This window comes from Urocitellus parryii, chromosome 4 (assembly GCF_045843805.1).
Source record: "Urocitellus parryii isolate mUroPar1 chromosome 4, mUroPar1.hap1, whole genome shotgun sequence".
NCBI lineage: Eukaryota > Metazoa > Chordata > Mammalia > Rodentia > Sciuridae > Urocitellus > Urocitellus parryii.
In genome coordinates, this window is record NC_135534.1 from 21474161 (window position 1) to 21501640 (window position 27480).

A 27480-nucleotide genomic window follows, 5' to 3' on the forward strand; every position below is an offset into this window, starting at 1 on the left:
TTTATTGTCCATTTATTGTGGTCATTCCATTCATTCCACACACACATTCTCTCTCTCTCTCTCTCTCTCTCTCTCTCTCTCTCTCTCTCTCTCTCTTTCTTTCTCCCCCCACCCGTGTGTGTGTAAAAACTTTAACATTTAATAAAATACTTAATTTTTTTTCCAAATGAATTTTATCTATTAAGCGATTGTGCATTTTCTTCTGTAGTATTGAACATCTCTAATAAAACTTTTAGTGGTGATGATTTAAAACAACAACAACAAAAAAAAAAAACAACTTGCTCTGAAGCTTTGCAAGATGAGTACAGGTTTATTCTGTCTCTGATGCGGAAAACTTAGGTTGAATACAGACTAGAGCAGATTCTCTCATGCTGTGTGTCTTGGAAGATCCAGTTCCCCAAGTTAACACCGTCGTCATGTTGGCAGCCTGCCTAGAGGATTGCTCCTCTGAGTTGTTCTATATGGGGTCTTTTCAGAAAGTCAACTTGTAACACTGTTCAACATTTCCCCCTTTAGGTGGTTGTAACAAATTCAGCTACTAAAATTGTGAATACTTTGTGAAATTTAGAGAGATTGAAGCATTTCAGAATCTCTTAAATTAAATCTATATGTTATTATATCTGTAGTTGATAAAAATTGGTTTTGAGCATCAACAGTATGATGTTCAATATTCTTTTGGGAAAAATACTTTCTAATGAAAAAAAATCAGTATTTAGAGATCTTATAGGAGTTTCTTTTGTTTAAATGTAAGAAAAATAGTGCACTTCATCATAGAGTATTTTCTATTTGATGTATACTGCCTGACATGGTATATTTTTCTAATACTATTGACAATCTTTTTCTCTAAAAAAAAAAATGCAGAATTGAGGATCATTAAGACACCATTGCCCTTGAAAATGACCCATCCCTGTCATAATAAATGTATTCTCCATAGAATACCTCTTCAGCATCTGATTCTGTCTTATGTTTTTATGGAAAAGGGGATTCCTGCATTATCTCAAATGGTACCCAGGGCTTAGAGCAGGCAAAACAGTTTGTTTATCAAAAACCCGTTCTATAAAATGATAACAGGGTTTTGGGTTTTGTTCCCCTCCCCCCATTTTTGGATCATCAATGTATGTAAATTGTATTTTCATATCTGACTTGTCAGGGACAGCTACTGTGCAGACATCTCCAATCATAATTCTTTTGTAAAGAAAACCACAGCAGCTTCGGGGCAGAGGAATGAAAATTTCAATAGTGTATGAGACAGCTCAGATATTAACAAGGCGATACTGCCTTTTAAGTTGCAGGGGAAAGCCATGAAATGATGAATGACAAGCTGGTGGTATGTGCAGTAGCATTTTGTAAACAGTTACAGAGGGACATGCGTTTGCTGAGCTGGAGCTTAATTTACAAATTAATAGGCTCCATGTCATATCTCATTGTGATATAAACACAATGATTCAGGTATTTTTTCGTGATAGCAAACAGCTACATTGTGCAGATTGTGGATGGTTTTCATTTTTTTCCCCTATTGTCCGCATTACTGTATCTAAGGTCTTTGCTGGGTCAGTTTACATTTAAATTGAACATTTATTTTATGCATTCAGAAATATGAACCACCATACAGGTATAAGAAATCTGAGCTGTACCTGGATCTCTACCCAAAGATATGTGCTATATATAATGTGTTGGAGTTTAGAGATAAAAAAAAAAAAGGCAACAGGTAGCATTCATTCACTTTCTTAATACTAAACTGTTTTTGAGCAATTCTCATTAAAAACACACAAAAATCAGCTGAGTGTGGTGGCACTTGCCTATAATCCCAGCAGCTCAAGAGGCTGAGGCAGGAGGATCACGAGTTCAAAGCCGGCCTCAGCAAAAGCGAGGTGCTAAGCAACTCAAATGAGTCCCTATCTCAATAAAATACAAAATAGGGCTGGGGATGTGACTCAGTGGTCAGGTGCCCCTGAGTTCAGTCGCCAGTACCAAAAAAAGAAAAGAAGAAGGAGAAACCATACAAAAAACAAATTTCATTTAGGCTATCATTGAAACATAGTGCAGTGGTAGAGTGCTTGCCTAGCTTGAATGAGGCTCTGGGTTTGGTCCCCAGCCACCCACATGTGCACACACACACATACACACAAAACATTTGATTAGATGTTAAAGGTCCAAAATATAATTGACACTGAAAATAAAGCCATTTAATTAGCTGTTGTTCTGAGTTGAAAGCTCGTATAGACAAATTGTATTATTGGTTACTATCCTTTATTTCCACATTGGCCTTAACAGTTTCTTAAGCACTCCCCAACATTCATTTGATCATCACCATTTTTCTTCAGCAAAGAGGACATATAGTATAGCTTAGTGCTTCATAGAAACATACAGGAATTATATGTAAATTAACTGTTTTTTTAACTTTGCCCTCCTTTATCTTTTATTATAGAAAAATGTACTACAACTACATTCCCACTTGTACATGCTAGGCAAAGTACTCCACCACCAAGCTATATCCCCAGCATTTTTGTATGTTACGTATTGTTCTGTAGTTCTCTAGGGGTCATAACTCTCTTGCATACAAAAGAAGCTACCCCTTTCTTGTTTATTGCAAATTAAAGGTAGTCCCCAGGTTCTTAGAAGGACCCCTAGCTATAGGCAAAGTTTGGTTATAGCAATTTTAGCAATGTTTTATAGACATGCATATCATACTGAGGAAGAAGGTAAGACTGAGTTTACCTATTAGAGCATGGAGAACTAAGTAAGAAAAATGAAAACAGTGTTTCATTCAGTCAGTCTACTGAATAAAGGGTGTAATTCCCTGTAGAGATGGAATGTAAGTCTTATTAATATGGATAAAAGGTATTAACTTCTATGAAGATGTGTTATAAAATCCATTGATGTAAATATCTGTGTGTGTGTGTGTGTGCATATTGAAAGAAGAGTAAACCCCAAAGAATTTTTTTAATTAAAAAGGTAAAACAAAGTCTAATCAATACCATGGCATAAGCATTCTCTAACTTCTGTTAAATGTCCATGCAGAGAATTTTGTTGAACTTTATTGAAAAAAGTTCTGATAGTGTATACTGTTGCTGCTCCTCATTTTTATTGTACTGTACAAATCCCAGATACCTTGCAGAACTAGAAAATACTTTTTTCCCAAATCTCAAAACCAGGATACAAACCCATTTTGGTAGACAATATGTCCAGTTTACCATGCAAGATGTAGTGGTATATATATTGCCTCTGTCAAGTAGATATCATTTTAAAAGGATATAGCTACTTGTTTAATTTTAACTCTAAAACTGAATCTCAGAGAGTTGGGGGAAACCTTCTAGTATCTTAAAAAATGAATAAAATGCAATTATTTTTATCCAAGTTTATTTTTTATTTTTACAGCCTTTTTAAATTTTTATAGCTTCTGCCACCAGTATTCCTCTTCCTCCTCTGTTAGAATTATACCCTGTATTTCCCCTAGAACATTTTCTCCAGTAACTTCACTGCATATTCTCCCATTGAATTTTACTTATGCATTAAGGAAGGAGTTAATTGTGAGTTTATTGCCTCTTTTCCTATGTTTTTGTTCATAAAATGACATTCTGTGTTTTTGTGCATGAAGTGGTGAAATCTTCACTTAATTTTCTGTTTCATTTAAACACATGCATTTGCTCTGGATTGTAATACTGTCACTAACATTATGTCAGTAATGCACACACTATTCCCAAGGGGATAATTGTGTGGAACGTCCTGAAGACCATTGTATCTCCTTCCTGCTTCCTCAGATTTGATGAATATTGGTGTTATTTATAAATATTGTAGTGGTTGGGTTTCAATTGTACAGTAGAAAGACTTTTTTTCCTCCTCTGAGAAATTCCCTTTGTTTTTGCAGTGCTGGGGTTGAACATGGGGCTGCAAGCATCTAGGCAAGTGCTCTACTGCTGAGCTACTTCCCCAGCCCCATTTGAGGAATTCTGATATTATCAACAAATATAAATTTCTCCTTATTAGTTTTTTTCTGCACCAATAAAATTTAGTATCCCTAGTTTCATTTTGAGCAATTGGTGAGTCTGAAGACCTCGAAGTATTTCCCACTGCATTTTAGGTATGAAGATAAGAATTGTTCTTTACTTTGTGAATTTGTGAAAAATTACAGGTTGCTGTCACGCTCTGGTATGAAAGGTGAAGCTCGTATTTTCAGATTGTGTGTTGATTCATGGACAGAGAAGGATGAACTGTTAAGGCAGTACTGGGGGCCACACGTAACTCAAGACATCTTCTTATGCAGAACTGCATAAGAAGATGTCTTGAGTAGGAGTGGCCCTTATAATTGATGCAAAACAGATAATGTGTCAGGAGTGGTGACGCAGCTTGGGAGGCTGAGGCAAAAGGATCACAAGTTCCAGGCCAGCTTTGGCAATCTAGTGAGACCCTATCTCACAAGTAAATAAAAAGTGCTGGGGATGTAGCTCAGTCGTAAAGTACCCCTAGGTTCAGACCCCAGAACCACAAATAAAAGAAAACAAAAACTGATAATGCTGCATAGAGCATGGCGTGCAAAAACAGTGACATCCAGCCAGGGAGGAAGAGAAAGGGCCTTATGCCTAGAGTTCCTTTTAGGAGAAATATTCTGAAACTTGTATGCAAATTTGCTGGTGAACATAAACTGTTGGCTCAATTGCAGGGAGAGGTGGGACTGTCATTCTGTTTCTCCATCTCCTTCTCTTGTGACCAGTGCCATTAAACTTGGAATGATTGACTTAGATAATAGAAACAAATCCAGTATTCTGTTGTATTGGATCTATAAAATTTCGTATTTTTCTTCAGGATCTTTCTTGCTGTCATGTGAACATGTTGATAGTATCACATGAATGTCACAATATTGATCACCATGACTACCTGTCTTGGAAACTGACTACAAGTGTCAGAGGCTCATGAACTCTTCTGCCTGAACAAGCCCTGATGAAACCCGATGGTGCGAATGTCAAGGGAAACTGTGGCTTGGTATCATGGGTTTATGACAGGATTGAAGGGGGCCATACTCGCCACCTCCAGGCCTGCCATATTGTCCTGTTATTGACAGAAAATACATTAATAAGGAGAGAAGATGATGAGTTATTAACTTTTTCTCCCTTTCTTCTTCCATCACTCTTTTTGGCCTTTTTTTTTTCCCCCTTTCTTTCTTTTTTGATACCAGGAATTGAACCCAGGGGCATTTAACCACTGAGTTACATCCCCATCCCCTTTTTTTATTTTGAGATAGGGTCTCTCTGAGTTGCTTGGGGCCTCTCTAAGTCACTGAAGCTGGCTTTGAACCCATAATCCTCCTGCTTCAGCCTCCCTAGCCACTGGGATTATAGGCCTGCATCACTGCACCTGGCTATTATCTCTTATTAACTTAATTAGTGAATGTTGGATGGCCAATTTGTGCATTTTAGCCTTTTTTCCAAGATGTAAGATAATGTTTTAAAATAATTAGCTACATTTAAAGATCTCCCTCATATGTGAACACCATTGGCAATGTAAATTGTTTATGCCAGTATAACCCTCATTAGTGACCAGCAAAAGCCATGATTTCTTTGTTTCAAACACAGTAATGAATGTGTAGACTCGCCTATGGAGACAAGAGGCCACCTTAAAGCTGCAGGCACTGGAAGCTGTGCTTGATCCTACGTGGCCAAGACTTCCATTGTGACTATCTTCTCTCTTGCTGCCACCAAGTACTGGTGCTGAACTAGATCCAGGCCCCTCTGAAGTGATGTGAGTGTAGTATTTGCCAGAGCCACAAGACTGAACTAGAGCAAGACAGGACTGTGGGACTCTAAAAAGCTGGCTCTGATACACAGCAGCTCTTCTTTACTAGCCAGCCCTGAAAGAATGTACAGGGCTCCTGTGCCCACAGAGCACCTCTGCTGCCCAGCTCATCCCCTATCCTGACTGCAGGCTGTGATGGAAAGCAGCAGTGTTGCCCCCAAACCTTGATTTTTAAAAAAATTTACAGACATGACTATACATGTAGTGGTCTTCTGATCTTCTGGTGAGCACAGCAAGGAGTGAGGGGCAATGCATTTCTGAGCAGAACTTTCAAATACTACAGCCGTCTTTTACAGAAAATTTCTCCCAATCCATGTGCTCTGACCTTCATTTTTTTCCCCTCTTCTTTCAAGGACCAATATAAGTTTGCAGGTATTGGATCTTGGGTTTCCTCCCCACTCACAAGTGCAAGTGTCTAGGGCTTTGTTTCAGGCACTGGGGAGGAACAGTTGTAAATGCAGTGTGACTCACTTGACTCCCACTCTCTGCTTCTGGTTCTGATTGGTCGCCACCTTGCTCTAGCCATATGGCTGAAGAGTACTCCAGCCTGCATCTCTCTCTGGCTCTTCCCTGCTGTGGCGTATAACTGGGAGCAGGTTTTGGGCTTTGTCTCTTCCTTCTGGTCCACTTGAGTTAGGCAGTAAGTAGGAGAGCACACTGTGTTTCCTAAGGATGGCTGTAGAGGAGGAAAACACTCTGTTCTTTTGTGCCTGGTACAGTAATTATTGTTTCCTATGCTGTTTTTATTCAAGAGGGCATTTTGTTTGTTTCTTTGGCAGGTGTCACATTTGTGTTGTATTATTTCCTCCTGGTCTCTCTCTCCTGTTTTTGTAAGCATTCTTAGACTCCCCTTTATCTGCTGATGCTGCACTTTAGCTATCTTGCCAATGTTCAATGTCTGATCTGGGGAGGAGGACTGAGAGCAACTTTAAGTTATTATTTCATTTGTAAACATCCAAAAGTTATAGCAGGGTCCACACAATAAAATCTACCTGTGATGCTCAAAGTCATCTGCAACACTGCTACTATTACTTTCATTCTTATAAACTGTAACAGTTCAATTTCTCTGCCTTTTATTTTAAACTTGCAAAATAAAATTTTGAAGACTCAAGTTAATTTTTATAAGTGTTCAATATTTTATTAGTTTGCATTTTAATTATTCCACAGATGGTTTTTGCAAAGACTTTGGACTCTGCATTTAAAAAAAAAGATATTTATTCAAAGAGGCAGTGATAGTAGAATATAAGTATAGGAGAATTTTTTTCTCCCCCCAAATTGGCGTTTATATGACATTTTAATTGTCTAAAGAGAATCAATAATGAAAATTTTAAAATCTCTCAAGAATATATTTTGTATTGATTCAAAGTTTTTAAAAATCCATTTTATAAATATTTTAATGTTTGAATATGTTAAGTGAATAGTCTGCAGGTTTGAATTCTTTAAAGTGTGTGGGTGATGAAGTTGGTTGGAGCCATAGTAGAAATTTGAAAATTAATCTGGCTCTTCTGGTTTCATTTAACCCTTTAAACCTCTGTTGCTGAGCTCAACTAGCACTTTCTTTATCTCCATTCATAATCTGTACTGGAAAATAACAATCTTTTGTTTTCAGAAATAGTACACTGAGCTAGTGAACTCACTTAAAAGTGTGTGAGAGCAATGATGTTTATCCTTTCTTCCAGCCATGGGGACAAGGGAGCCAGACCCCAAATCTGGCCTCATATGGTTAGGACAACATATAGTCTCTGAGCCATTTACTCGTCTTCAGTCTTGTTTCTTCACACACACTGTGAAAAGGATGTGGACATTTACTCAGCAGCATAGTTCTCAGCGTAGAGTACAGTTGTGAATAAACTTCATTCTATTGAAATGTATGACTCTAGGGCCTGGGGATATAGCTCAGTGGCAGAGTGTTTGCATGTACATACAAGACCCTGGGTTCAATCCCCTGCACTGCAAAAAAAAAAGAAATGTATTATTATAGTAATGAAGATAGCCCAAAACACACTTTTAAAAGTTTGAACAAGGTCTAGAAAATTCAAGAAACTTTAATTTTAAATTTTCATTCCATGTAGGCAAATCCCTAAACTGTCTAACCAAATGGATTTCTACAGATCCTGTTCTAGCAAAGAAGTTCTACCCAAGAGTTACATATTTCAGTAATTTAGAATGTCTAATGTTTATATTGTATACTACTGGAATCATGGTTTATTTGTTTTAAATGTGTTTAATGTTTCAAATTGGGATAGATACATGATATTTATTTGAATAATAAAAATTACTATGATTGAAATCTCTTATATCAGATGCAAAATAATGTGCCAATCATAGTTCTGAGTACTTTGTGTATATTAGCTCACTTGTGCTTGTTAAGTACTTTCTGTCTCCTCATTTTATATACCAGGACATTAAGGCACAGGTAGGTTAAGACACTTGCCCAACACTGTGTGGTTGATAAGAATATAAACTGAACTTTGAATTGAAGCAGTAAGATTCCAGAGGCATGCTGTTACTGCTGTGCTAGTCAGCCCTTCCAGTCTTACTTGCTAACCTAATAGTAGTCAAGAAATCTGATCTCTGCGACATGATCTCTTAGCTGTTTTTTAAATCTGCATGCCTTAATTTCCCTTTATAAAAAACATTTCTTATACCATTGGTTTCATATTAATGATAATGACTTTTATGTTCTTTGAACTCCTTGTTTGTACAGTCTATCTAATTATAGATGTTACAAGTTTTAGATGAAACTAGTATGGAAAAGATGTCAGAGGCATGTAATTGCTGTGTTTCCATGCAGCTAACAGAACAGCATTCTGATAGATTTTTTTTGTCTTCATTTGGTAGAAAAGAGTAGTTGAACAACTACGGAAGAACCTGATAGTAAAGCAAGAACAACCAGACAAGTTCCAAATACAGCCATTGCCACAATCTGAAAACAAACTACAAACAGCACAGCAGCAGCCACTACAGCAACTACAGCAACAACAGCAGTACCACCACCACCACGCCCAGCAGCCAGCTGCACCCTCTCCCAGCTTGACTGCTTCACAGGTAAAAGTATAGATGTAGGCTTTTTATTTATTTATTTGTTTGTTTGTTTGTTTGTTTATTTATTTTTGGTAGATTGGTTGTGATTGGTCCTGGAGTATAGGATTTGTGTCAGCCATCCTAAGCTCAACTAGCAGCACTAAACAAAAGTTCCTGTGGGGTGTGGGTTGTAGTTCTGTGGTAGAGCACTTACCTAGCATGTGTGAGGCACTGGGTTCGATTCTCAGCACTGCATATAAATAAATAAAAATAAAAATATTTAAAAATTTAAAAAATTAAAAATTAAAAAATAAAGGTCCATTGACAACTAAAAAAATTTTTTTTAAAAAGTTCTTGTTCCATTTTTTCTTGAAATTCACTGGCAGGAAGAAAGAGGCAAAAGTTAAATGACCTGTCCAAAGAAGGGAGAAAGAGTCAGTGACAAAGAAAACTCCCTTTTGTGCATTCCAGGAGAGTGAAAAATCTTATTTTGAATTTCTGGAGGTATTTGTTTGCACTTATTCTAAAAGTCTGGCCTCTTCTGGAATTGTTTTTCTGGAAATTTAGCAGGTAGGCTTGAAGCTATTCTAGAATAGTGCTCTTAGGTCCAGGTAGAAGCATTCAGAAGGACGATGTTAGCCAGCTCAGTGGCACTCACGTATAATCCCAGCTACTCAGGAAGCTGAAGCAGGAGGATCACAAGTTTGAGGTTAGTCTGGACAACTAGTGAGATTTGTTTCAAAATAAAAGGGTCAGGGTATGTAACTCAGTTGTAAAATACCCCTGGATTTAGTTCCCAGTACCCCCCCCAAAAAAGCTCCCAACCAGGACTTGTGTCACTTCTAAAAGAATGCTTGTAGCCTGACTTTCATTTGGAGTATTTTCTTTGTTTTTGCTTTTTTGTGGTGTTGGGGATTGAACCCAGGGCCTTGTACACGTGAAGCAAACACTCGTTGGGAGTCTTAAACAAAGTTGGGTTAGGTTATTCTCTTTCCAAAAGTTTAGTGGATCAGAGAGTATTTACATGGAAAGAATGTGGTAGAATTTGTCGTTACCTCATGCATAGGAGTTTTCTGTCTTAATTCATAGAAACTTTCTCTTCGAGTAACTTACCATATGATACAAATCAGGGAATATTTCTAAAATACTTATAATAACTATTTCCTTCCCTGGTCACCTGAGTTCTGTGCTGCTTTGGGACGATGGATGGTGAGAGGTCCAGGGGTATCTCCAAAATAGTGTTGTATGGCATCTCTCCATTTGGTAGCCTGCCTGATTAGCTAACCATTGTTTTATTTTGTTTAATGCAAAGATTTAATGTTAAAACCCAAAGGATCCTCAAGATTTTTGATTTGGGTGATTTGACTTTACATTAAACTGTCATTCGTATTTATTGACTGCTCTCTGTGTACTAGATTCTGGCATTACAAAGAGCAGTAATCCCTGCCAAGAATCTGGAACATTCTGATAATTTATCTTCATTTATTCTGTAAATAATTATTGAATCCTATTATATGTAAGCACTGTGCTAGGTAACATGAAGAGTAGATTCACAAGTAAGATAGTTTGTTTTCAAGAACCCAAAACATTTGTAGAGCAAAAGGAAGACATAAACTACTAGTGAAAAGCTGTAAAAAATACAGAGAACAGAGTAATCTTACAGGAATCAGAAAATGTTCCTTAAAGGAGGTGGCATTTGAGCAGGGCCTCAGCCAGTGAATGGGATTTCAGTGATGATGGAGCACAGGGGAGAGAAGAGAAGTATAGAGAATAGTGTGAACAGAAGTGTGGGGTCAGAGAAGTAAATGCATACCTTGGGAATAGCAAGTAGGCTGGTGTGGTGGGAGCATAGATTCCAGGAAGATGAGGCTAGAAAAGGCAGAAAGGGGCTGGCTTATTGTGGAAGTCTCAACTGTATGACCCAAGCTGGGCATTTTGGCAGTCATAGTAAAGTAATGACAGGGGTAAAGAAAAATGGGAGGTTTTATATGGCATATATTAAATATGTAACTTCAGAAAGGAATAATTACTAAGTAGTGATCAGAGTGAGCAGGGAAAAGATGCTAGGAAGAAAAGAATTTTTATTTGTTTTTGCAGTACCAGGGATTGAACTCAGGGGCCCTTTACCACTGAGCTACATCCCCAGCCCTTTCTAAAATTTTTTATTTTGAGTCAAAGTCTCCCTTGCTTAGGCTAGCTTGGAATTTGCTGCTCTCCTGCCTCAGCCTTCTGATTAGCTAACCAGAGTGCACCACTGCACTGCACCAGGAGAAGATTTTTTTTTTTTTTTGAGGGGGGACGGGTACTGGGCATTGAAACCAGGGGCACTCAACCACTGAACCACATCCCCAGCCCTATTTTGTATTTTATTTAGAGACAGGGTCTCACTGAGTTGCTTAGCTCCTCATGTTGCTGAGGCTGGCTTTGAACTTGTGCTCGTCCTGTCTAGGTCTCCCAAGCTACTGGGATTACAGGTGTGCGCCACTGTGTCCAGCCACCAGGAGAAGGTTTTTTATTGTCTGTTAGGAGGTATTTTTTTTCTAAGCCAAGTGATGATCATGTACCAAGGCATAAAGGAAGCAATGAGGAAATCTTGTTGCAGGAAGAAGTAGGACCAGTTCCTTTTATGTAGTTAACTCCAACTCATAAGTTTTGAAATTTTTTCCCATATACAGAAAAAGAATAGAATACTTGAATACAGGTATGCCCTTTGTCCTACATTCACAATACTTGCATTTTTAATAATACAAAACAATGTAAAGAAGAATGTAGTTAATACAATGAAACAGAATGTAAACACTTACAAAGGAGAAGGAGGTTCCTTTCTGTGGCTGTTTGGGTGCACAACAGTGAATTTCCACTCAAAATTAAGCAAACTATCTAAAGTAGTTATGAAGGTTACTAAAAACCCATAGTAATAATTTCTCTAAGTTCTGATGCATACTTTGGAGTTTTTAATCAGTACTTCATATTTTGCAAGTAAATAACAATAACTTAGCAAAATAAATAAACAAAAGGGATTTTGTTGTTGGTGTTAATTACCCTGTTTTTCTGCATTAACTTCTGGCTCATGCAATTTGGGGTTTTCTCAAAATTTAAAAACTCTTTATGAAAACTGTTCAGTAACTACTACCCTCATGAAAATGATCAGATATGGACAGCATTAGCTAGCCAAGGACTAATCACAGCTTCCTTAAAAAATCAATTTCTTTGTTATCAGACACTTTTTTGCTTTGCATTTTCTCCTCTTGCCAAAACAGTTCAGATGTTTTCATTAGGCTTGGATTTCAAAGTTACAGATTCTCTTTCTATCTAATCCTAATGAAGAGCTAGTTTTCTGTTCCCTAATATTTGAGCTAGAGTAACCACCAGGCCAAGAGTAAAAAATCTCAGGAGACCTATGTGTTGGTGTCAATAAATGGTTAGCTATTATATACTTTTAGATATTTTCATTGAGGCATAGAATATATGGAATTTTATAGACACTGAAATACGTGTAGTGAAATCAGGCACAACCAAATATTTATAAAGCAAAGATGTGAACACACTCATTAGATTTCAGTATTATTTAAGCATTGAGTTAATGGGAGGTGTGTACATAGTCAGGAAGGTTTGTGGTTTTATTAAGTATTTTCTAGAGTAATCAGTTTAGGGCTATTATTCAAAATGTTGATAATGATTTACCTGAACCAAGAGTGTGTCCAAAAAAAAAAAAAAATGTACTTCGAACTCTTACAGTGACAGTTTGCCAACTGTTTTTAAAAGCCATGTCAGGTTCTGCTGTCCAGAGCTATTTCCACAACCCATAGTAGCAGTAGGATTGAATGGCATTTGGTGTGACTTGCTCTCCACTTCAAAAATTCTTTGTATTTAAACATTTGAAATTGACAGGTAGTGCTAAAATTGCACTGTTTAAAACTCTTATTACAGATAGCTGGTATTGGGGCTGGGGTTGTGGCTCAGTGGTAGAGTGCTCACCTAGCACATGTGAGGCACTGGGTTCAATCCTCAGTACCACTTAAAAATGAAATAAAGATATTGTATCCACCTACAACTAAAAAATAAATATTTTTTAAATCAACAAAAGCTGATCAGTTGTTGATGACATGCTACTGTAACATTTCTAATGATCCATGGCATCCAGCTTTAATTTGATTTTCATCACTGATAGGAAGTAATGACCTGCTACCCCCAAATACTCTTTATTTCACATTCGAGCAGACAGTGACACTAAGAGTTGAGGCACTCTTGTTATTGCCTTGGAGAAGTAGAAACAAAGACTCAGGTGATTTTAATTATAAGAGTTAATGAGAAACAAAAAAAAAAAAGAGAGAGAGAGAGAGTTAATGAGAATTGCTGACTAAGCTATATGGGATAGAGAAGGCCAGATCATTAAATTTTTTTGGTTAAAAGAAAAAAAGAAACATATGCATTATGCCAGAAAGAGAAATAATCACCTACAACCAAACAATAATAATACACAGGTACTTATATAGACACGGAAATAGAATTTCATAAAAAGGGAAGTTGTCTGAGCATGTTTCAGGGAGAGTAAGAGTACTTATCCCTGGTCCAGAGCAGTACCATCCAACACAACTTTCTGCAGTTTTGGAAATACTGTCTGTCCCCACTGTTCACCTTGGTAGCTACTAGCCACATGTGGCTTTTGAACACTTGAAAATTGGCTAGTGCAAATGAGGAATTGATGTTTTAGTTTTAATTTAAATTTAATATCAACATGTGGCCTGTAGCTACCAAAGTGTACAAATGGAGAGTAAGAAGAAATGGTAGAATAATATCAGAACCAGCAAGTTGGACCAGATACATTTTCATGTTCCTGAAATGTCTGCATCTCAAGTGACTAGTAGCACAAGATAGACGTGTGCCGTGTAATGAGCATGTTTCTGTTTTCTTGTTTTGTAACTGACACTTGTAATTATACTAGTAAAAAATCTAGAAAAATCTAGCTTCAAAGCTGCAATAGCACTTACGGAGCATCAGTCAAGTCCTCTCACTTCAGCTCATCCTCTGATCTCGAAGGCTTTTTGAAACTCAGGTGTTTGTTTCGGCCTTGTCACATTTCAGTGAATCTTTGATCACTTTTGTAGCAGTTCTCTGGAGAAAAGATTATAGGTAGGGACTCATATCCCTTTGGTATCAAGAATTAGTATTTCCTATACTAGTTGGTTAATGTTTCATTATGTGGAATTTGGGATTTTCTGCCTCTCCTGGGTGACACTCAAAAAAGAAAGACAAGACACTCTCTCTTTCCCCCAGCCTTTGTGTCACAAGGGACAGAAAGCCAGAATTATATGATGACTTTCTTCATATTGGTAAGATTATAGCAGTTAGGGATAGAGAGGATATGTTTCCCATTATTTGCATCCTATATGTAAATTCATTGATTTCGACCAAAGAATTAGACTAGAAGAAATAAGTACACTCATATTCTGTGTCCAGAAACCTTCTCTGCCATATTAGTCTACAGTTATTAGAGTGAGCTTGCCCATTTACAGATAACACTAATTTGTGAATTCCAGCAAGCTGAAGAATTCTTTCCCTGTAGTGATCTGTGTACTCTATGTACACAAGAGAAATGTTGTGATACTAGAAACTTGATTAAGTATGAGAATTATTGCTTTATTTTCTTCCGGAGTTCAGTAGCATATTGTTTAGTTGGATCACATTGCCGTGTCCTAATATCTGTTTTCCATGTCTCCTAGAAGACTGTAACTACAGCTTCTATGATTACCACAAAGACACTACCTCTCGTCTTGAAAGCAGCAACTGCGACCATGCCTGCCTCTGTTGTGGGCCAGAGACCTACCATTGCTATGGTGACCGCCATCAACAGTCAGAAGGCTGTGCTCAGCACTGATGTGCAGAACACACCAGTCAACCTCCAGACGTCTAGTAAGGTCACTGGGCCTGGGGCAGAGGCTGTCCAAATTGTGGCAAAAAACACAGTCACTCTGGTAAGCCAGCAGCTGCTACTCATGTACCCATGTTAAGAGGGTTCAGGATACGTATTTGTAGAGTAATCCATTTTAGCTCCTGCTGGAGCTCCAATTCCTCTGGCGTGCCAGATTCCCCTTTGAACCTGATGGGACAATATAGCATTCCCACAGTTTTTTTCAGTTAACTGTAGAGGTGTCTTGACACCAAGGACCAAATTAAGCACATTATCTGTAGTCAAAGTATGACCTGATTTTCAGGGAAAAGTTTCCTTCATGAAGGCATATATGCTGTTTCATTTATCTGTTCCTCCATTCTATCCACTGTCTTTCCTGTGCAACTTGAGTATTTAAACTCTCTTGTTTATAAAATATTCAGGATATTCACAAATTAACATGAGTAGCCAAGTTCTGTGGTGGGGGTTGAGTGGGATCCCTTTAAGGAAGTACTTGAACAGGAATTGTTCATGAGGTTTTTAGGATTAAACCATTTAGAAACTAATATTTTCAGAAACTTGGAGGAACTATATCCAAATTTTGACAAAATTCTTTCCTTAAGATGGCAATTATGAGCTCTTGGTGGCTTTTGAAGAATGACCAATGACTAGTGAAACTAGAGAACAACAAAGTGGAGCTTTGCCATTTACCCAGGAATCCCTAGAGAAGCAACCAGCTCACTTAGTTAGATGCTGAGAGTTAAGAAATCCTCTATAGGAATAAAGCCACTTAGTGTTCACTGTTGGATACGGCTCTTCCATCAGGAAAAAGCCCATTTGGCCAGTCCACAAGTTTGATTTTACTTTGGATACAGTCTTAACTTTTAAAATATGAAAGTGCAAGAGTTCTTGAGTGTCAGAGGAAGTCATGTAAGAATGGTGAGCTTACTCTGTTCCACTTGAGCTGTGAGGAAACAGAGGTGTATTAGTTCATGTTATGGCATAAAATGTGCAGGTGGGAGAGAGAAAAGTCTCCCGATGCAGTGTTAATTCAAATGGTTAACTTTACAGTGAAAGCTCGTAGAAAATGTTGTCTAATCCAGAGAAGAATGTCTCTCTTTGATATTGAATTATGATTTTTCCTTCTGATTCATTTGTCTTTCCCGTTTTTTTAGCAGGTTCAAGCAACACCTCCTCAGCCCATCAAAGTACCGCAGTTTATCCCTCCTCCCAGACTCACTCCACGTCCAAACTTTCTCCCACAGGTGAGTAAGCCAGTGAGAAGCTGCTAATGGGTTAGGTAGGACACAAGTCCTAATGCAACTTTTTTTTTCTTTCCTTTTTCTCTACATTTTTTATTGGCGTATAATAGTTGTATATAATGATGAGATTTGTTGTTAAATATTTGTACGTGCACTCAATATAACAATATAATTTGACTAAAATCACTCTATACCATTTCTCCCCTCCCTCCCCAGATCCCTTTCCTCTACTCTACTGATCTCCCTTTGATTTTTATGAGAAGCCACCCCCTCCACTTTATCAGAGAAAACATAATGACTGTTGACTTTCTAAGTTTGACCATATTTCACTTAACATAATGGTCTCTAGTTTCATCCATTTTCTTACAAATGACATAATTTTATTTTTCTTTATGGCTGGATAAAACTCCAGTGTGTACACCATATTTTCTTTATCCATTCATCTGTTGATGGACTCCTTGACTGGTTTCGTAGTTTGGCAATTGTGAGTTGTGCTGCTATAAACATAGGTATGCATGTATCACTATAGTATGATGACTTTATTCTTTAGGTTAAATACCAAGGAGTGGTATAGCTGAGTCATATGATGATTCCATGCCTAGTCGAGTCTCCATACTGTTTTGTGGGTATACTAGTTTACAGTCCCACCAACAGTGTAAAAATGTCCCCTTTTTCCCCCACATCCTTTCCAGCATTTATTATAGATTGTATTCTTGATGACTGCCATTCTTACCAGTGTGAGATGAAATCTCAGTGTAGTTTCGATTTTCATTTCCCTAGTTGCCAATGATGTTGAACATTTTTTCATATTTTTTGACCATTTGTATTTCTTCTTTTTGAGAAGTGTCTGTTTAATTCATTTGCCCTCATGGGCCTTTTCTAAGCAGCCTGTAAGCAGGCTTACCAATTCAGCTGCATTCAGATCCCACTTAGCAAAAAATTCTGCCAGTTTCTCTACCAGGAGGAATCTTATTTTTTTTTTATCATGGTTTATTAGCAGTGACCATATGCAGTAGAAGAAAGAAGTGAAGGAAAAGGAAATTTTCCTAAATTCAAAACAATTAAGATTACAATCATTAGGGCTGGAGTTGTGGCTCAGTGGTAGAGCACTTGCCTAGCATGTGTGAGACACTGAGTTTAATTCTCAGCACCTCATAAAAATAAATAAACAAAATTAAGGTACTGTGTCCATTTAAAAAAAATTACATCATTAGGCTAGGGAATGGGGGCTAGCTCAGTGCTAGAGTACTTACCCAGCATGCACAAGGCCCTGGATTCAGTCCCCAGCAAAATAAGAAATAAACAAATAACACCGTTGTAAACCTTATAATTTAGCTAAAACCTGCCTGGCGGTGAAGAAAGAATACAGTTACCACTTTTGTTTTCCTTTTGCAAATGAAAGTGGGAAGGACAGCCAAACTAACCAGTGGAAACCATTCAGTTCTACTCTACAAGTGATGATATTGCATATCATACTTAAAGGCCAAGTTTTATTATAAGATGTAGGAAGGGGTATGCCTAGGGTACTTTCTACTCAGGCTCACACAGCTCTGCTTGCTCATATTTTTCCTGAGTGTTCTTTTAGCAATTTGACTGCCCATCACCATTTTCAAGGCAGAGTGTCAGGATTATGTATCTGACTCTTGAGGACATTGACTTGCCCAATAGAAAGGGTAAAACTGAGGACCTACCTTTCAGGCTAAGAGAGAAAAGAAAGGAGTTATGTAACCTGATGCTCTGGTACACACCTGTAATCCCAGTTACTCAGGAGGCTGAAGCGAGAGGATTGCAAATTCAAGGCTAGCCTGGGCAACGTGGTGAGAACCTATCTCAAAATAAAATCAAAAGGGCTGGGGATGTAGCTTAGTAATAGAGTGCTTACCTAGCATTTGCCTGGCCCTAGGTTCAATCCTGAGTACTAAAAACTAAAAAGGAAGAAAGGAATTTTGTGATCAGTGGCATAAGTGATTTACAAATAGTCTCTTGAGAGAGATTGGACAGTGCTAACATGAGATAAGATGTTTTCAGCCATTTATCAGATAAATATTTAATAAATATCTTGGGTAGCAAACACTGTACTAAGCGCTATAGATATGCCAGTTTTCAAGACAGAAGGTTCTCTGCTCTTAAAGAGCTTCAGAGACATTTACAGGCAATTACAGTGTCTGTTACGAGAAGTATAGAGTAGACTGAGAGTATGTGGGAGGAACACCCAGCCCATTCTCAAGAGCAGTAGAGAAAGTTTCTTTAAGGTTTCCTCGAAGAATTTATATTCAACCTGAGACCTAGAATCCTAGTAAAGTTAGCTTGACAAAATTTGGGGGAAAAATAAAAATGTCCCAGGGAGAGGACAGAGTATACACGCATCTGAAGTGTAGAGGTGCATGTAGCTTCAGGGGACCGAAGGAACTTTGCTGTAGCTGAGCACAGTGGGCAGTGGGGCTGATCTACACCAGAGATGAGACTAGAGCAGTCCACTGGGGCCAGAGCCTGTGGATCCTTCTAGGTTGTGTAGGAATCTGGGCCTTATTCTAGGGGCAGCTGGGATCCATCAAAGAATTTTTCAAGCAACTTCCCTAGCCTTTTTTATTTTATTTTGAGGCAGGGCCTCACTAAGTGGCCCAAGCTGGCCTTGATGTGATCAAACTTTATGTTTTAGAAAACTCCCTCTTGAGGCTGGGGTTGTGGCTCAGTGGTAGAGCACTTGCCTAGCACATGTGAGGCACTGGGTTCGATCATCAGCACCACATAAAAATAAATGAAGATATTGTGAGCCAGTCGTGGTGGTATACGCCTGTAATCTCAGTGGCTGGGGAGGCTGAGATAGGAGGATCATGGGTTCAAAGCCAGCCTCAGCAATGGCGAGGCACTACTCAGTGAGACCCTGTCTCTAAATAAAATACAAAATAGGGCTGGGGATGTGGCTCAGTGGTTGAGTGCCACTGAGTTCAATCCTAGTACTCATAAACAAATAAGTAAGTAAGTAAGTAAGTAAGTAAAGGTATTGTGCTCATCTACAACTAAAAAAGTATCCAAAAAAATAAGAAGAAAATTTCTTCTTGCCACTATTTAGAGAATGAATTAGCAATGATTAAAACTGTGGATAAGAACAGATAGGAAATTCAGTAATGATGATAGTTAATGATTATAGAGGATTTTGTTATATATGAGGTTCTATGTTAAGCACTTTATGTGGGTTGTCTATTTTATTCTTCACAAGAACCCTGTGAATATGAGTATTACTCCTTTTTTTAGGTAGGCAGTCTAAGGCTTAGTCTATGTTTTTCAAACATTGGGTCATAACTCATTAGTGAAACCTATTTAGTGGGTTGATAGCCCATGCTATATACTTTATTTCATGAAGTTTTTGTTTTATATATATACGGATATTTATGTGTGTACTTTAAAATGTATTTCCTAAGGTAAGTCAGTGGTACCCACCTCAGGGTTATTTTAAGTTAAGCTAAACTTTTATTTAGACAGACAAGATTATCATGGGCCACACTTAACAGTAGTATACTTCAAATGATACAGGATAGAAAAAACCACTTGCCAAAAAGACAGCATTAGACATTTGTCTTCAATGGGAGTGCCTACAGCAACTGTATAGAAGTTCCTGTAGCTATCTAGGGATTGTTCAGGTTTAAGAAAATGAGGTCTTTATCCAGGAAGCCTTATGTGCCACAGGAACCAATGTATCTTGTTACAGTTCCATTGGCATGTCATTCGAGAGCCTCACAATGGGTATGTCCAAGTTAATGAGAGTCACCCAGTTAGGAGAGCCCAAAGCATGGTGTCCTGTTGAATATAATTCTCCCCATCCATGTCCAATTTAATTATCCCTTATTGATTCAGTAATAAATGCTTTTTTTATCATGCATGCCTGGTAACATAGTTGTATTCTTACTCTTATTGGGTTTCTGGAGGTACAGAACTAGATAGAATTAACTGTGAACCAAACTCTGATGCATAAAAGAAAACGATTTTACTTTCTGATCACAGTTTTAAAAGTGGGAAATATAACTGGTTTAGAAATTGTTGTCTGAGGTTACAGAGCTTATGAGTGTTAGAACCAGGATTTGAACCTAGGTAAGGTTGACTCCATATTTTTTAGCTTTTTTTTTTTTTTTTTTTTTTTTTGATGCCAGGGATTGAACCCCAAGGCATTTAACCACTGAGCCATATCCCCAGCCTTTTTTTTTTTTTTTTTTTTTGAGACAGGGTCTTACTAAGTTGCTTAGGATCTTGCTGAGGTTGGTTTTGAACTTAAGGATCCTCTTGCCTCAGCCTGCTGAGCCACTGAGATTATACGCCTGCACCATTGTGCCCAGCTTAAATACATATTTTTTTTTAATCGGTTTCTGTAGTGCAAACATAAACTACTGTTGTTGCAGTGAGGATAGAAAGAAGTAGACAAATTTGAAAGTATTTAGGTAGTAGAGTTGAAGTAGGAAGTGTCAAGAATGATTCTAAAGTTTTTTTTTTATTTATTTGTTTTTGTTTAGTTTTACATGGACACAGTATCTTTATTTTAATGTGGTGCTGAGGACTGAACCCGGTGCCTCACACATGCTAGGCAAGTGCACTGAGTTACAACTGCAGCCCCGATGCCAAAGTTTATTTATCAAGAAAAGGCCATTTACTTAGTAGAGTTATCTAATAGGGAGTTGAATATGATTCTGAAGTTTAGGAAATATTTCTGGTTCTGAGACCAGAAGACTGTGAAAGTCTTTAATACACAGATGGTAACTAAAGTCTTAGGAAGAATGAGGCCATTGGGAAACAAGAGGGGTTCCAGAACAAAATCCTGAGAAATATTTGCATTTAAGATGGGACAGAAGTAGCCAAGAACAGGGAATTAGAGGGCCAGAAGTGGAGGTTTACTTAACCAATCAATGTGAAGAAATTCAGAATGTGAATTAAGGCTATTAGCAATACTATTGCTATACTGGCACAAGTTCTGTGTGGGACTCTTCTCTGGATCAGGCCTTTGACCTCTGTCTGAAGAAGCAGCATGCTATACAAGAAGGAGCTGAGAGTTGAACCATAATTACTACATTCCAGGGTAGCATTTGGGTCCTGTTGTGAGCCAATAGGCCTTTTGTAAGATTTTGTCCTAAGATCTGAAGAATTAAAATAAGAAAATAAATATTAATAAGTATTGTATGAAGTACCATTTCACATACATAGTGTAGAAGATTTTATGTTTTAGATTTATACAACTTGAGAAGTATCTTTAAATAATACAGTAATTATTCTCTCTTTCCCCCATAGGTTCGACCCAAGCCTGTGGCTCAGAATAACATTCCTATCGCCCCAGCACCTCCTCCCATGCTTGCAGCTCCTCAACTTATCCAGAGGCCTGTCATGCTGACCAAGTTTACCCCGACAACCCTCCCCACATCCCAGAACTCCATTCACCCTGTCCGTGTTGTCAATGGGCAGACCGCAACCATAGCCAAAACGTTCCCCATGGCCCAGCTCACCAGCATTGTGATAGCTACTCCAGGGACCAGACTCGCTGGACCTCAAACTGTACAGCTTAGCAAGCCAAGCCTTGAAAAACAGGTACGGGAAGGATATGCACCTGCCGTGGGTGGTAGTGTTGCCCTTGAGGCACTGGCTGCTGGGCTGTCTCTTAATACACCTTGTCAAGGGCTCTTCATCTCAGCACCACTGTTGATAACCTGTTGCTTATTATATAATCCTTCCAACATGCAAAAAGCCCATTCTTACTGAAGCAAGTTGAATTGCTTTTCTCACCATCCCTTTATAAAGGGCTTCAGATTCTTGTGTGAGTGAGCTCCCCCTGCTGGTTCTGATGCAGAAGTTCACAGATGTGCTTCCTTGCTGAAGCAGTGGAGCCTAAAAGTAGTAAACAGAAAACGCCATATTAGTTTCGGCCCAATAAGAATCCAGATGAGGATATGACTGTGAGAGTCAGGAAGAATAAACAAAACAAAAAAGAAATTTAATTTCAAAAACCTTCCATGATTATTAGAGATAATATGTAGCCAAACAAATTCAGATTTCCAAAAATCATGCTCTAGCGGATGCAGACATTTAGTTCACTTATTAAAACCCTTCATTTATATTTTCTGAAATTCCAAGTTTCTCTTAAACTGATGAGACTAGAATAATACAACTAACCTTAAAAATCTATGAGAACCCTCTAAAACCCAACAACAACAACAAAGCAAAGGACTTATAGCCACTCACTATAGCCTTTTAGAAAAAAAGACCAGTGATGAGAAAGAAGAATTTTGCAAAGAAAGAAAAGCATCCCCTTTCAAGAAAGTTATTTTAAAGTCATTCAACTATTTCTAATTGACTTCCCATTCATGGTAAAAAATAGTCTCTGGTGACCTCCAATGTCCAGCTTCTGGATGGCAACAGACCATGATTGAGAGAGGTTAGCCACATGGTAGGGAATGAAGGCTTCCTGCTCCTTTAGCCTTCTTGAGCAGAGGAACCTTACACATAGAGCACTCGGCCTTGTACTCAGGAAGCTCATAAATGTAGCAGACTTCATGCTTAAAGAAGCTAGCTACCAAAATGTCATGCTCAGGAAATATGAGAGAAAGCATATTGCCATTTCTGGGGAACCTGCACAGACCCCAGGAAAGGCTGAGGGACATTCAGAAATAGTTATTTACACATATTTTAGATTAGAAGTTTTCAGACACTCATTGGCAACAGAACTTAAGTATAAAATATTAAAATTCAAATGCTCAAGCTCAGGAGTTTAGTGGGGATATATTTGCAGATCTCTCTGCCCTCATGTGCTGTTCTGGTTCTCAGAGACCCTTTGAGAGGAGCCTTAGTGTCCCATAGAAGGTGGTTTCACAACACCCTTTTTGATCACTGGTAACACTGCTCTGATTTTTTTTTTTTATTAAAGATATAAAAGAATTTTTCAGTTTTATTTGTACACTTTTTATTACAAAGGTAATATATATTCACTTAAAAATATAAACATTACTAAAATAAAAATTATAGAAAGTGCTCTCCCCCATAATCAGTAAAGATTATAAACTGTGCCATAATTTTAGAATTTTACCCCCAAGAGTTAATTACTGTTAATACTTAGATTATATTTCCTCAGATATTTTCTGTGCACATGCTAACATTTTTTTTTAAAGAGAGAGTGAGAGAGGAGAGAGAGAGAGAGAATTTTTAATATTTATTTTTTAGTTCTCGGCGGACACAACATCTTTATTGGTATGTGGTGCTGAGGATCGAACCCGGGCCGCACGCATGCCAGGCGAGCGTGCTACCGCTTGAGCCACATCCCCAGCCCGCTAACATTTTTTTAAAGCAAAACCCAAAACCTGCATATTATGTTTAACTTACTCTTTTTTCCCTTAATAGATCTTAAGCATCTTTTCATGTCTTGGTATTACATGTTGATAGAGCTTTTAATTTTAATATCAAAAAGATTTGCATGCGTTCTTAACAATTATTTTTTTTTCCTTTTTTAGCAGTATATTCCAGTCTCTCTTCTTTTTTGAATAGGAAATCTAATAATAGAGGAATCTAATCATTGTCTTATTTTAGTTTGGTAGGCTTCCTAGCATAGCAGTCTTACAGATTACTAAGCCCAATCAACAAGGGACTCTCTTTAGAGTAGATTACATTTTCAGAATTCTCTTATTTCAGGTCTTTCTACTATCCTTCTTTTCTCTGTTATTGGCATTTTCAATATCACATTTTTAGCCATTAAGGCTTCTCATAGATGGGGCTAAGAGTAAAGCAGTGTAAATATGGAGCCGAGAAAGTACCATGGTACCTGTGTATACAGTGTTTCAATATGATCAGATGACCTGGGTTCTCTTCTGCTTGATTTCATTTAGGGTGGTAACATTATTCATTTAATAAAAATATGTTTGTTAAATGCCAGCTGCTTGAGGTATCTGTATCCAGAGATGAATAATGAAAGCTTGTGCCCTCACAGAGCTCAGTCTCTGTTACATTTGAAGCAGGCACTGAGACTCTGCCACCAGAGAAGGAAGCATGGCAAATTATGGAAGTCCAGCGGCCTCACAGGAGTGCCAGTCATATCAGCAGGGGTCTCAGTTCTTTCCCTTTTGGGACATTATCAACAAGTTTAAAGAACTTTGAGGCCGGGCGCCATGAGGCATACCTGTAATCCCCGAGGCTCGGGAGGCTGAAGCAGGGGGATCGCGAGTTCAAAGCCAGCTGCAGCAAAAGCAAGATGCTAAGCAACTCTATGAAACCCTGTGTCTAAATAAAACACAAAATAGGATTGGGATGTGGCTCAGTGGTTGAGAGCCCCTGAGTTCAATTCCCAGTACCCCCCCCCAAAAAAAAGAACTTTGAGACTGAAGATGTACAGGCATAGCTCAGAGATAGTGTAGTTTCTGTTCGAGACCACAACAGTGAAACAAATATTGCAATAAAGCAAGGTGTGAAATTTTTGCTTTCCTAGTACATACAAAAATTGGTTTATACTATACTGTAGTCTGTTAAGTGTGCAGCAGCATTATGTCTAAAAGAATTTTCATACCTTAATTTAAAACTATGTTATTGCTTAAAAAAAAATGCCAACAATCATCTGAGCCTTCAGCTACATGGTGGCTTCTGATTGATCCAGGTTGGTGGTCATTGAGAGTTGAGGTAGCTGTGGCAGCTTCTTAAAATAAGACAAAGAAGACTGCTGCATCATTTGGCAGTTCTTTCACCAAAAATTTCTGTGAACTATGTGATACTATTTGATAGCATTTTACATACATAGTAGAACTTTCATAATTGAACTGAATCTTCTCAAACTCTGCCACTGCTTTATCAACTAGGTTTATGTAATACTCTGAATCCTTCGTTGCCATTTCAACTATGTTCACAGCTTCTTCCCCATTGAAGGTTCCATCACAAAAAAACCACTTTCTTTGCTCAATCATAAGGAACAGCTCCTCATCCATTAAAGTTTTGTCATCACGCCAAGGCAGGAGGATTGCAGGTTTGAGGTCAGCCTTCGCAACTTAGTGAGACATTGTTTCAAAATAAAAAAAGAGGAGAGGGTTGTAGCTTAGTGGTAAAGTGTCCCATGGGTTCAATCTGTAATACAAAAAAAAAAAAAAAAAATTAAGAAATGGCGTCAATTCAGTCACCATCTTTAGATTCCATTTCTAATTCTAGTTCCATTATCTTTCCACCACATCTGTATTTACTTCCTTCACTGAAGTCTTGAATCCCTTAAAGTCATCCAGCTTCACTAAAGGTCTGTATATGTTAATATTTTGATCTCTTCCCATAAATCATGAATGTTCTTAATGACATCTATAATGATAAATCTTTTCCAGAAGATATTCAATATACTTTGCCCACATCCTTCAGAGAAGTCACTACATATGGCAAGTACATTGAGCAATGTAGTTCTTAAATGATAAGATGTGAAAGTTGAAATTACTCCTTTATCCATGGGCTGCAGCATTGATATTGTCTTAGCAGGCATGAAAACATTAATCTTATATACAGCTCCATTGGTCCTCTAGGTTGACCAGGTACATTGTCAGTGACCAGTAATATTTTGAAAGGTATCTTTTTTTTCTTCCTGAGTAGGAAGTCTGAACAGTGGGCTTAAAATATTCAGTAGGCCTCAGGGCTGGGATTGGGGCTCAGAGGAAGAGCGCTTGCCTCGCATGCATGAGGCTCTGGGTTCAATCCTCAGCACCACATAAAAATTAAAAATAAAGATATTGTGTCCACCTATAACTAAAAAATTAATATTAAAAAAAATTCAGTATGGGGCTGGGGATGTGGCTCAAGCAGTAGTGTACTTGCTCGCTTGGCATGCGTGCGGCCCGGGTTCGATCCTCAGCACCACATACCAACAAAGATGTTGTGTCCGCCGAGAACTAAAAAATAAATATTAAAAATTCATTCTCTCTCTCTCTCTCTCTCTCTCTCTCTCTCTCTCTCTCTCTCTCCTCTCTCACTCTCTCTTAAAAAAAAAATTCAGTATGGGGCTGGGGATGTGGCTCAAGCAGTAGTGTACTTGCTCGCCTGGCATGCATGGGGCGCTGGGTTCGATCCTCAGCACCACATAAAAATAAAAAAAAAAGATTAAAAAAAATTTCTGTAGGCCTTGTTGTAAACAGATGTGCTATCATCTAGGCTTTGGTGTTCATTTATAGAACACAGGCAGAGTGGTGTTAGTGTGATTCTTAAGGACCCTAGGATTTTCAAATTTCAACCTAATGTCACTAGCTGCATTAGCCTCTAACATAAGAGGCAGCCTGTTCTTTGAAGCCAGTCATTGACTTCTCCTCTCCATCTATGAAAACCCTAGATGGCATTTTCTTTGAATATGAGGCTGTTTGATCTACAGTAAAGACCTGTTGTTTAGGAAATCCACCTTCATCAGTTATCTAAGCTAGGGGTCTCCTGGGTAAGTTGCTGCAGTTTGTACATCGGAGCTCACTGCTTCACCTTGATGGCTTCTTTCCTTAAACCTCACGAACCAACTACTGCTAGTTTCAAATTGAAGAGAATTGGGGCCTTGCTCTGTATTAGACTTTGGTATAAGAGAATGTTATGGCTGATTGATCTCTCCAGACCACTACAGTTCTTCCTATCATGATAAGACTCCTTACTTTTCTCTAATTTATGTGTTCACTGGAGAAGCACTTTTAACTTCCCTCATGAACATTTCCTATGTACACACCGGCTAACTGGCCTACGAGTCCTAGCTTTCCACCCATCTCTGCTTTCAACATGCCTGCTTCATTAAGCGTAATCATTTCTAGCTTCCGATTTAAAGTGAGAGATGTGGGACTCTTCTGTCACTTCAATAGAGACCATTGTAGGGTTATTAACTAGGCTGCTTTCAGTACTGTTGTCTCAGGGAACAGGGAGAGGGAGAGACGGAAACCACCAGTTGGTGAAGCAGTCAGAATACACATAGTATTTATCAATTAAGTTCACCATCTTTTTTTCTCTCTCTCTTTTTTTTTTTTTTGTGGGGGGGTGGTGGTGTTTGTCTTTTTTTGTTTATTTTGTTTTAAAATTTTTTTATTTTTTATTTTTTTTATATGAGCTCTCATTTTTTTTGCATTACAATTCTTAATACACCTTTATACCACAATTTATCATATTTCTGTATATAAGATATGTTGACACCAAATTCACATCTTCATACATGTATTTTGTATAATGATGAAGGTCTCCTTCTACCATCCTAGCAATTCCCCTTCTCCCTCCCTTTCCCTCTACCCCTCTTCCCTATCTAGAGGTAATCTTCTTCCCATGCTCTCCCCCCCTACCCCATTTTGAGTCACCCCCCTTATATCAGAGAAGACATTCGGCATTTGTTTTTTGGGGATTGGCTGACTTCACTTAGCATAATCTGCTCTAATGCCATCCATTTCCCTGCAAATGCCATGATCTTATTCTTTTTTAGTGCTGAGTAATATTCCGTTGTGTATAAATGCCACATTTTTTTTTATCCATTCATCCATTGAAGTACATCTAGGTTGGCTCCACAGTTTAGCTATT

General features: G+C 38.1%; 1 protein-coding gene across 12 annotated transcripts in view; it reads left to right on the plus strand.

Annotated features, from left to right (window-relative positions):
- The window catches only part of Phf21a (PHD finger protein 21A), a 185480-nt gene that overhangs the window by 125744 nt on the left and 32256 nt on the right, over window positions 1-27480 (plus strand). For 8 of the 12 annotated variants that reach the window (XM_077798125.1, XM_026399117.2, XM_026399122.2 and 5 more), the window contains 4 exons: window positions 8632-8838; window positions 14538-14789; window positions 15880-15969; window positions 21241-21534. In XM_077798125.1, coding sequence (XP_077654251.1) covers window positions 8632-8838; window positions 14538-14789; window positions 15880-15969; window positions 21241-21534 — 843 coding nt within the window. The remainder of the gene's footprint in view (window positions 1-8631; window positions 8839-14537; window positions 14790-15879; window positions 15970-21240; window positions 21535-27480) is intronic. The other 4 variants (XM_026399124.2, XM_026399121.2, XM_077798128.1 and 1 more) reach the window with 2 other exon arrangements.